Source organism: Macrobrachium rosenbergii, chromosome 2, assembly GCF_040412425.1.
Source record: "Macrobrachium rosenbergii isolate ZJJX-2024 chromosome 2, ASM4041242v1, whole genome shotgun sequence".
NCBI classification, from domain to species: domain Eukaryota; kingdom Metazoa; phylum Arthropoda; class Malacostraca; order Decapoda; family Palaemonidae; genus Macrobrachium; species Macrobrachium rosenbergii.
Genome location: NC_089742.1, coordinates 31058348 through 31070847, shown reverse-complemented (window position 1 = coordinate 31070847; position 12500 = coordinate 31058348). Strand labels below are relative to the sequence as shown.

The 12500-nt window shown below is 39.3% G+C and overlaps 1 protein-coding gene across 1 annotated transcript in view; it reads right to left on the bottom strand.

Moving 5' to 3' along the window:
• Positions 1 to 12468, bottom strand: part of LOC136844805 (NPC intracellular cholesterol transporter 2 homolog a-like) — a 34399-nt gene extending 21931 nt beyond the window's left edge. The window contains exon 1 of the mRNA XM_067114047.1: positions 12324 to 12468. Coding sequence (XP_066970148.1) covers positions 12324 to 12402 — 79 coding nt within the window. The 5' untranslated portion in view covers positions 12403 to 12468. The remainder of the gene's footprint in view (positions 1 to 12323) is intronic.
• Positions 12469 to 12500: the final 32 nt, after the last annotated feature.

The window sequence follows — 12500 nt, the reverse complement described above, 5'->3', positions numbered from 1 at the left end:
AGTGAGGCGGCGGCCGCGGAAAATTCCCTTCCAATGGAATGTTCGTCTCCTGAGTATTTATTCATTCGGGTTAAATGGAAGCGGTATTTCTCAGCCGAGATAATTTTAGAATGAAATTTAAGCCAAAGGCCAGGCACTGGGACCCATGAGGTCATTCAGCACTGAAAGGGAAACAGTGAAAAGGTTTGAAAAGTGTAACAGGAGGAAAACCTCGCAGTTGCACTCTGAAACAATTGTGAGGAGAGGGTGGAAAGTAAGAAGGAAGAAAAGGAATATGAACGGAGGTACAGTGTAAGGGATAAAAGGGGTTGGAGCTAGGGGACGAAGGGACACTACAAAGAACCTTAAGTAATGCTTCCAGTGCGCCTAAATATCTGTGTATTTCTTTATATTATTGCATTTTTGTGTTGGGAAACGGGATGATGAGATTTATTATTTATAAAGAACTTAGGAAAACGGGTGAAGCAGTGAATTTAGTGCATACGAATGCACATATGGTTAAGTCTTTTATCTAAAGAAAAATTATTCTTATTTACATTTCACACGTACGAATATTTATCGACTTCCTTCCCAATTGCATCTAAGCGTTCTGTGGACAAACTTCTACGATAAAAATCAGTAGCTAAATGATAAAGAATGCGAAAATATCAGGAATATAAACTTATTTCTAAAACATCAGTGGGACAAAAACTTACAAAGCAAAGGTTAAAAGTGCCACAGCATCAGAGAAATGTTAAAAGTGCCACAGCATCCAACAAAGGTTAAAAGTGCCACAGCATCAGAGAAAGGCTAAAAGTTCCACAGCATCAGAAAGGCTATAAGTGCCACAGCATCAGAGAAAGGCTAAAAGTGCCACAGCATCAGAGAAAGGCTAAAAGTGCCACAGCATCTGAGAAAGGCTGAAAGTGCCACAGCATCAGAGAAAGGCTAAAACTGACATAGCATCAGAGAGGGGTTAAACGTGCCACAGCATCAGAGAAAGGCTAAACGTGCCACAGCATCAGAGAAAGGCTGAAAGTGCCACAGCATCAGAGAAAGGCTAAAAGTGCCACAGCATCAGAGAAAGGTTGAACGTGCCACAGCATCAGAGAAAGGTTAAAAGTGCCACAGCATCAGAGAAAGGCTAAAGTGCCACAGCATCAGAGAAAGGTTAAAAGTGCCACAGCATCAGAGAAAGGCTAAAAGTGCCACAGCATCAGAGAAAGGCTAAAAGTGCCACAGCATCAGAGAAAGGTTAAAAGTGTCACAAGGCTAAAAGTGCCACAGCATCAGAGAAAGGCTAAAAGTGCCACAGCATCAGAGAAAGGTTAAAAGTGCCATAGCATCAGAGAAAGGGTAAAAGTGCCACGGCATCCATGCCACCCGCATTTAAAGGTTAACCAAAACTGTCGAAATGAAAAACTTCACTAAATGTAAACCAAATACCCTTAAAACAGAAGACATAGCCTAATAACAGCTGCAATTACCGTAGCATTAAAGGGCGATATGCCTCCCATTTCACAGATGGACTTCCGGGCCATCGTAGACTTTGTTCTTAATTGCACCCAAAAAAAAAAAAATCCAGAGGTGACATTCAGCCCTCTGCACACCTGACTGGGTTTGCAAGGGCAAGGAGTGGCGTTCATCAAGTTGTACGCATTGCCGAGGAAACAGGAAGTGCCTATTATGGTGAATGACCACCCTAATGTAACCTTTCGTTAACTCTCAGTTGGCAAGAGTTCAGGTACTGTGTAACCCTCACGCGAACTTCCGGATAAGGCTACTGCTGCTGTCATTCGAACTGCCTTTATGCTCGCTCTCTCTCTCTCTCTCTCTCTCTCTCTCTCTCTCTCTCTCTCTCTCTCCTTAGATCGAGGAAACGCCTTGCCAACATGAAGAAAGTGATCTTCAAGTTGTTGCTGCTGAAATTGTCCTTGTGTGGTGGGCCTTCCTGCCTACATCCGGAATAAATGATCAATCCCAGCATTCACAAGACATGCCCTGTGTACTGACAGACTCACTGCACTGTCTCCTAATAAGGACTCTTGTTGGCAAGAGGGAGCCTACAGTACACACACACACACACACACACACACACACACACACAAAGGCTAACAAGAACAAGAGACCTCCCTCTTGGTAACAATACGTGAATGGGGTTCGTTTTCGTTGGTGGACACTCTAGGCTTTTGTGCCCCACAGAGGGCAATGCCCAACGACTGGGAACAAAGGAAGTTACACACATGTAGAAGATTATCAGCTCTCTCTCTCTCTCTCTCTCTCTCTCTCTCTCTCTCTCTCTCTCTCTCTCTCTCTCTCTCTCTCTGTGCAACGACAGTGAGAAAATTCCTTCTCCTGTCCCGTCAGAGGAATTCAAGGTTTTCAAGGTTCCATACTGGAAGGTGAAAAGAGAGGATGTTTTATTCATGGTTTTAGTACGCACGACTTACATCGCATAACTTTACTCCCAAAAAGGAAGGCTGGTAGGAGCGAATAAAGGAGAGGTTTAAGCCGATAGAAAGAGATAAAGTACAGGACAGAGAGAGAGAGCGAGAGAAAGAGAGAAGAGTTATATAACCTTCAAACTTGTGGAAACCGAGGTCGAATGAAAAAATGGTGCGTTAAAGAAGAAACGTACGAGAATGAACTGTTAAAAGGTCAGTTTCAAAAGAAAAACAATGAAATAATACACCAACAAACGATAATTAAAAATATAACAACGTTAAGTCAAATGTCATCTACAAAACAAAATTGTCCCCGCTGATGAGATTACTGATTGCAAAATGTAACCAACAGATATAAAAAAAAAATACAACAAGCATACCTGGACACATGCATAATTAGTTTGCAAGCAAAAACCACATGTAAAAGTGGGGAGAAAGACATTTTTGTCATGCCACTGTACACACTAACTATCTCAAGGGATCCACAACCTACAACACACAACTTTCCTTGTTGTAAAATCGTAATCTTTATTCTCAGCTATATACACATTCTAATGTAACTAGCTTTCAGTGTGGGTGTATCCTTTATGAGTCAATAAGAAAATTAACCTTAACTCGGTATAATAATCTGAATAAAACACGTCACACACATGAACCCTTTGTACACAAAAATAAAAAAAAATGCCATTCTTATAATAAAAATAAAGAGGGTAAGTTCTCGCCCTTTTATCACTGCAGGGACGGATGTGTTACTCAGACACTGAATTGCACTTAAAATGTCACAGGAAACTGATGGCATTATAAAGTGGTTGGTGACAACTTCTCTCTCTCTCTCTCTCTCTCTCTCTCTCTCTCTCTCTCTCTCTCTCTCTCTCTCTCTCTCTCTCTCTCTCTCTCAGTTTGCGTGAGAATGTTTTCGATTACATTTCACAGTTTTCGTATCTTTCTCAGGCTAAATACCAAGTGATCACAATAAAAAAAAAAACTCAAATCATCGTACCAAGAAATCTGCTTTCAGTTCAAGTGGGTGGATATCAAACCACTGAAGAAGATGTACTGAAGAATAAGGACAAATTTTTGTACTTGACAATGTCTAGCCTAGCTACAGTAGTTACCATGAGAAAAGCATTAAATAAAAAAAAGCGACAACAATCTCACATTGAGAGGTCATTGTTTGTCCACTTTAGAGCAACATAAAACAACCACCTGTAAATAATAAATAAATAAATAAATGTTTACGTAAAGCAGTGTAACAGCCTCCCCCTCCTCCTCTCTCTCTAACTCTCTCTCATATATATATATCTCCTATCTATCTCTCTCTCTCTCTCTATATATATATATATATATATATATATATATATATATATATATATATATATATATATTAATATATATATATATATATATATATATATATATATATTATAATTATGTGCACATATATATTTATTTATATATATATATACCAACACTATTATCAATTCTTCTGTGTTGCCGAGTTAAGCTCATATCAACACGACCTTGAAATTCCCTTGGAGACGGACGCTACCCCTATGAAAGGAATGTACTTAAAGAGAGAGAGAGAGAGAGAGAGAGAGAGAGAGAGAGAGAGAGAGAGAGATCACCCGTTCCGCCGGCAGCTACGTATGAAAGTGACCCCAGAGCACACTGGGAGGGCTTACGTAAGCTTTGATCAACCGAAACATTGGGATGTAGAAAGGAGAGTCGCGACCAGACAGAGAGAGAGAGAGAGAGAGAGAGAGAGAGAGAGAGAGAGAGAGAGAGAGGGAGAGAGAGATTGGGAAGAGAGCATATTCGGAATGAAGAGAGAGAGGAAGAGAGAGAGAGAGAGAGAGAGAGAGAGAGAGAGAGAGAGAGAGAGAGAGAGAGAGAGAGAGATTGGGATGAAGAAAGCACCACATTCGGAGCCCTACAGAGAGAGAGAGAGAGAGAGAGAGAGAGAGAGAGAGAGAGAGAGAGACCCTAGAGAGAGAGAGGATGAAGAGAGAGAGAGAGAGAGAGAGAGAGAGAGAGAGAGAGAGAGAGAGTAATATTAATAAAGTTATAATCATGGACATAGCAAAGCAATAAGAGTAATACGTATATAACTACAACTGTCAGTACCCAACAAGGTTTTGGAGAGAGAGAGAGAGAGAGAGAGAGAGAGAGAGAGAGAGAGAGAGAGAGAGAGAGCCGGCCCCAGCGGAACGCCAGTTACAATAATCACAGGTTTTGCAAAGATCGTTTCTTCACGGACCATGACGTCATTTCTTGCCGTGCCTTATGTAAAGACGAAATCATGTGACATTGAAGTCGAACTCCATTTTTTTTTTTTTTTTCTTTTTTCTCTCGGATGGTAACCATTAGTATTGAAGAGAGTTGAGGTATGAAGGCCAGTTATCATAAAACTGTTGGATGACAGACTCTGCTTCCTGATCTGTTTTTTTTTTTTTTTTTACGAGTCTTTCCCTTTCGGGTTTTTTCTAAATCACTTCTATTTTCCTTTCAGTTTTAAATCATCTGTTTCTTCTAACATTTAATATCCATCATCCTACTGAATTTTTCTTCTAGACCTACACAAATATTTTCTTGTGTACATTCATTAAAATCAGATTAAAAATATAAACTAAGATATATATATAATATTTTTATTATATACATTCATTAAAAATGCAAGGAATAAAAATATAAACTAAAAAATATAAACTAATATATATATATATATATATATATATATATATATATATATATATATATATTATATATATATATATATATAGAGAGAGAGAGAGAGAGAGAGAGAGAGAGATGATGCCTGGTGGAAGTCATGGTGAAGTCGATAACAGCTGTAAAATGCACTCGTCGGCAGTCATTTTTGCACAGAAAATGTCCAACTACGTATATAACAAGCACCGTCAATTCTGTCTAGCGAGCTGATACTGCAGTACCAGTAACTTGATCTGCTCCGACATAACATTACAATAAAAATAATTTACTTGTCAAAATATGCATTAATAAGTAAACTGTTTTGCTTGGTCCTCATCAACGAGACTCCTGGCACTGACTCCATTATGATAATGAGGCCAACTATACTCTAACCTGAAAATAATTACTTTATTTGGATTGCTAACGAAAAATAACAATGATTTTTACCGTCTTGGCATCAACAAACCGGCAAATCTTCAAATGCACGTGACGGTAATTCAAGGAGAAACCCTCTGCGTAAAATATATTTCCTAACTGTCGACACAGTTGCGACTGTATTTTGTAACCAACGCTGCTGTATTTACTTAATTAATGTAGTCCATTTTTAATCAGTGAGGACTAACGTAGTCAACTTTTAATCGGTTATGCTGTAACGCCAACTACAAGATCGGAAACATTTCACCGCCAAGCTGAGATGTTTAACCAACCCACATCCACTCTTTCAACCAGTGTAGCTACAGTGCACCTCCAGTTTGTCATCTACTCTTTCAGCCAATGTAGCTACATTCTACCTTCAGTTTGTCATCTACTCTTTCAACCAATGTAGCTACATTCTACCTTCAGTTTGTTCCCAAACTCTACGGATGAATTGGTGGATGAAGTGTTGCCATCCAATGTAGAACATTCCCACTGTAAGCAGCATCCGTGATGGACGATGGGTGTCTGGAGGTGTCAAACACCATGATTTTCTCGTGAAGATAACGTAACGGTACGTTGTACATCACGCCGTGAGCAATAGCATGGTTTGCCTCATGGAAAGTGCATTTCAGAGCTGCAGTCATGAAGTAACTCTCTCTCTCTCTCTCTCTCTCTCTCTCTCTCTCTCTCTCTCTCTCTCTCTATCTGGTGGATAAGTGGTATGTGTTCAACTTACATTCTCAGAGACCACAGTTCGAATCTCGAGCCGGACGTGAAGGAACGAAATGGGCCCGTTCCTAAAATTCACTAAAAGATTAATATAAAAAGTTTTATACCCTTTGCACAAAGATAACTAAAAGTGTGTATAAAAAATATTTTATATATACCGTATAAAAAGCTTTAATACAAAATATATATTTAATATTATATATATATATATATATATATAAAAAGTATGTGTATAATTATATATATATATATATATATATATATATATATATATATATATATATATATATATATATATATATATATATGTGTGTGTGTGTGTGTGTGTGTGTGTGTGTGTGTGTGTGTGTGTGTGTGTGTGTGTGCAGGAATATTTACTCGTACAATTTATTCATATCACTGACTCTCGATGCAAAGTGTTGTCACTTTCCCTCCTATTTAAACGTTCGCAAGGATATTCCAGCGATGGGGAACGGGCCTTGGATCGTACATTGACCACCTACCAAAAAAGCGCGCAAGCACGCACGTTAAACCGCCCAAGAACGGCAGATAACGATGGAAGCAAATGCTATGATTTGACAGTCAAAACCAGGCAAGTTTTCCATCAATTCCTACCAATTTTCTCCTTCGCAGCGTCACAAGCCGATTGCCCAATGACCTGACCAAGAAAGGAATCCCCCTACTCCCCTCCAACTCCTCAAGCTTAATATAGCCTTGCCGTGCTGAAGTGTTCTGCTTGCTAAGTCAGCGCCGTGTTTATGAAGTCAGCGCGAGTTCAAGCATGCACCTTGGCAAGCGAGCATGTCAGTTTGGGATATTAACCCTTGGATTTGCTTCATGATTTCGAAAACTGGGCGATTCAGCGTCATTTCTCAAGACTAAACACGCCCCAGTGCTGATCTGATAACAAGCAACCACGAAATGAGAATAAAAAAAAATGACAGTGGACAGCAAGGGAAGAGTAGAATTTTTTATATCAAACTTTACTGGTGGGACAAAACCGTCTCAAGTTTGTATGCAACGAAATATAATTATGTATACACATACAAACATACATATATATAATGTATATACTGTACATTATATGTGCATACCTTTCTAGAATACAGCCTGATACAAAATCAACAAGAAACAGCCAACAGAAGTATATTAGATTTTTTTTGCACTTCAAAAAAGAAAAACATGCATAAGAGTTAATTGCTTCAAAATACAGAAATACACAAGTAAAAATATTCCAACCATCCAAAGTAAATAAGACAAGAAAATACAATTCTTTTCTGAACGATGACAATGATAGACTCAATCGGTCTCAATCCCGGCAAATATTGGCTCTCAGACTTGCATTCTCTGCCATGAGATTATGAAACTTCCTCTACTGAGAAAGCTTGCAATAATCGAGAGAGAGAGAAGAGAAATTGCATACCTTAGTTTACCTGACCACATGCTGATTAACAGCTCCTGGGGCTGGCCTGATTAGACTTATTTTACGTGGCTAAGAACCAATTGGTTACTTAGCAAAGGACCAACAACTTATTGTGGAATCCGAGAGGAGAAAGAATTTCTATCTCAGAAATAAATTCCTCTAACTCTTCATCAGCCGGCCGCGGAGAACTCCGGCCCATCGAATGACAGTCTAAAGCTCAGAGAGAAGGCTCAGAGAGAGAGAGAGAGAGAGAGAGAGAGAGAGAGAGAGGAGAGAGTTAATAGTAATCAACGTCATCTCACAAAATGAAAGTATAGTTTCAAGCATCTTGACTATACTTCTGCTATTTAGACACATGACAGACTAGTTTAAAGAAATGGCTATTATTGGAAGCCTGTCGAAGACTCGACTAAGTGTAAAAAAGAAAAAAAAAACTCGAAATTTATCTGCGTTCGACCAACTTCCTCCCACAGTTTGCTCCCACCGGCCCCCACCCCAACCACCGCCACACCCCTACCAACACCCCACACAGACCCTCCACACCACAACAGAACGTTGGAGGGGTGAGTAGAGCTCTCGGCTAGCACGCTGTTGGCCCAGCGTTGGACTCTCCGACCGGCCAATGAAGAATTAGAGGAATTTGTTTCTGGTGATCGAAATTCACTTCGTCATAATGTGGTTCGGATTCCACAATAAGCTGTAGGTCCCGTTGCTAGGTAACCAGTTGTTCTAGCTACATAAATAAATCTTAATCCTTCAGGCCAGCCCTAGGAGAGCTGTTAATCAGCTCAGTGGTCTGGTTAAACAAAGATATACTTAACTTTTTCACAGCAGAACTATGGTCTCAAAGAATAAAAACAAACAAAAGAAGTCCTAACACTCCGATGCTGCCCAAAACAAACTGCATAAGTTCAGCCACTCTGAAATTTTACGGTTTCTGGTCACTCGTCCCCAATACATAATTACGACGAAAAGAAAGCATTCCGGGAAAGGAAAGTCGTGGCACATGGGGGACGCTGAAATGGACGCAGACTTTTCAAGTCTAACTTGGACTTGAGAAGGACAGGGGAGGGAAATTGCTAACTGCATGTTGGTTTCCTTCAGTACAGTTTCTAGACCTATCTAGACAAAAGAGGAAATCCAGTCAAAATTGAATAAATACTATACATTAGCATTTCGGGGGGTCGCAATTTCTGATCAGTAACAGGCTATACATTACATCACGCACCTGCACATTTTATAGACATCCACCTAGTTCAAAAGTTAAGCTAACCTGTACTTTACATTTAACACTCAATTCAAGATGTTTATCTAAAAATGTATAACCTAAAGCGGTAGCCTAGCAAAAAATAATCAAAATAATGTATGCCTTAAGTTGTTTGAAGTTCAGACTGTTCACCTTACGGATCGACGGAAAATTCCTACACTATCCATCAATGGCAGATTATGGTGACATTGATTTCGAATTATAAAACCGTAAGTTAAGTATACCTTAGTTTTACCAGACCACTGAGCTGATTAACAGCTCTCCTGGGGCTGGCCTGAAGGATTAGACTTATTTTTACGTGGCTAAGAACCAATTGGTTATTTAGCAACAGGACCACAGCTTATTGTGGAATCCGAACAACATTATAGCGAGAAATCAATTTCTATCACCAGAAATAAATTCCTCTAACTCTTCATCGGCCGGCCGCGGGAATTGAACCCCGGCCATCGAGTGACAGTCTGAAGCTCAACCGACTCGGCCAACAAAGGGCTTGCAAACCGTAAGACAAAGCGTAAAGGATTAAAAAATGGGAAGATACTTTGCCTCAATAAGAACCATGCAAAGTCTCAATAAAACCATAGAAAAATTCAAATTCTCCATACAACGATATTCGTGTTATCTATGCACGAAAAAAGATCGATAATTAGTCTCAACTCTCAACAGAAAATTGGAAAGAAAATATTTTTATCATATCCGGCAAATAGGCCTAGGTACGCATGGCAACATGCACTGAATAAAGAAAAGATGGTTAAAAATTATCAACGTAACACAAACAGGAAAACAAATCAACCACGTGACGGAGGAATCGAGTAAATTGCTCAACAAAAGGAGGGATTGCCAAATTTAAAGCAAACCACAAACGCACATCAAAGCATGGCAACAAATGTTTCGGTTAACGGAAGAGTAAGCCTCAATCATGCTCAAGTATGTATTACACATTTCGGAACACAACCCTCAACACAAAACAACAGTTTGTAGGCACATTTTGGTTTATGTCTTAACCAAGCATAAAATGATGCTTGTCTTGAGCAAGCACAAAATTTGCATCTGTATTTACAAACACTTTACGACACCAAGTGTTGCAACATTGCTGAAATACTGTAGGTTTCTAAAACAAATCATCATATCTCTGTACAATGTGAATTAGACGCAAGCAAAAGAAGTTGAAAACATTTACTACAAACATCACACACCCAAAAAGTTAGAACCATATTCACACATGCTTTAAAACACACAACAAGAAAGTAACATTATATACATAGGCCTTCAAAAACACACTAAGAGTTATAAAAAAAAAATTAAGGTTACAATCACCGTACCTACTCATAGGTTTAATTCTTCCATATCAAGAATAACCGGATTTCTCTGCCACATGTCGCCGCCTGGTCCTGCCAAGACTGCGGTAAGAACTCTGTTAACCAAAGAAATCGAGGTAACTGCCGCGCTTTGTCTTTCCCGGCAAACTTTCTAAAATTTCTCTTGCCAATAACAAAAAATTACATCTCAGCCAAATGAGGGTAATTTGAATAGCCTAATCTGTTTTGAGAGAGAGAGAGAGAGAGTCAAAAGGCCTTTTCCGTAAAAATTAGAAAATCAACCGTGTTTGCAAACAATTGTGTACACACAACTGAATGACGTGGCGATAACTCTTATGCTTATTGAACTTGCTCGTGAGACAAAACTATGTGAACTGTAATATCTGCGGATTTCACTTATTCCCAATTTACACACATTTTGAGGAAATTATCCTTCAAATCAATGAACGACCCAGTTTATCTTTCCAAAACGCCTTGCCTCGGGATAGCCTTACAATTCCAAATGTGGTATCAGAAGACAGATCTACTTTGGTTGTCTAGCCACGTCTCAGTAGCACCAGACTAGGCTTACAAAGCAACTAACCCCATTCCTGCGAGTTACAGTATAATATATAGGACATGTGAATATATATGTATAGCCTTAAAGTCCTTATTTTTCACTTAAAGTCTGTCTGCTAACCTCCATGCATATCCAAATACGACATACTTAACATGTTTACCGACATACGAATTTGAAATATTTAAATATACTATGACTAAATTTTTTATACTTTACCAATGATCGCCATCAAATCGTATTTTCATGTTAATCAGAGCAAATTCTACATTCATTTCTGCATACGGAACATAATGTAACAACGATACCGGTTATGAAGTTGGAAAACGGTCATGCCCTGGGGAACCGTGACCTGGGTGGAAATACGAACATGAGCCGTTATTCAATGAACAAGTCTTCACCGCAACTTCGAGAGAGAGAGAGAGAGAGAGAGAGAGAGAAACTTAACACAGTTATTTTGTCAGGCTGAAATGAATCACGCAGCTGTTGGGCTGCATCCTGTGGGCAACAGTTTAAACTCATGATCACGTGGCTGCGTTTCGCGAAATTCGCTTCGCTTAATACGCTATTAAAGTTAATATACGTCGTATCATCATCACGTGAGTCGTCGTCGTCTTCGTCTGCAGAACACGACGCCACCACTGTGAGTCACAGGAGAGAAATCGGGTCTTAAAAGTCAGTGCTTTTTATACAAACTTTTTTTATCTTGGTGATTCAAAGGTCAATAGCGTAAAGTATTACGACGGAATGGTGATATCTTTCTCAGGCCTACGGCAAAAAATATAAGCAGGTAAAAAAACAGGCAGATTGTGACCGTGAAATGATCTTCCAAGGTCGAGTACAGCAAGATGGTAAATAAATAGATATAACTGACCTTAAACAGGTACAAATATCTGAGCCTAAAAGATAATACTAGGCCTACAGATTACTTTGTGAACAATTAGGCCTAACCTGACGTACAGAAAGTTATTATATCTTAAGCTAACGTTTATTTGGACTCACTAAACGGCATTTATTGACTAGCCTTCGTTAAATACAAAAAGCAATACACATCAGTGAACTACTGTATAAAATAAGGCAAGTTTTACGTGTTAAGTTCAACATGGCAAGTTCAAGGGGTTATATGGAGGTTGTGACGTCTCTCAAATGTAGGTTATTCACACGTGCTACCCACCCCTAAAGAAGTCACTGTCCGCCACATCATAGGTTTCATTTTCTTTCACAGCTATGGGCCTGTGGACAGTTACTTATTCCATTACTATTTACAGTCATAAAGTTTAAGGCTTTCGTAAATCACAAACGAATAATTATAAGTAGCCTTTAACGAATTCGTGTCAAATAACTGTTTACTTCACATCCAAAACGAAAAAAAAAACAGTTTTGCATTGGGGAAAAACATGCACTCCGTTTTCGCAATTTGAGAATATTCTCTAAACACGTAAAACTGTCGCATTAATCAGCAAAAAAAAAGGAAATCACAACTTACCGCAGTTCTGGATATTGACAGCTGAAGAAGTGGCCACGAAGGTGGCGAAGAGGAGGATAATAAGAGCGTTGGTGTTCATCTCGGCAAAGTGTAAGCACAACTGTTTTTCGGTCGGGCGATCCCGCCGTCATAAACCTGCGGACCGAGTGGCCCGATGCGGTTGCCAACTAGCCATTA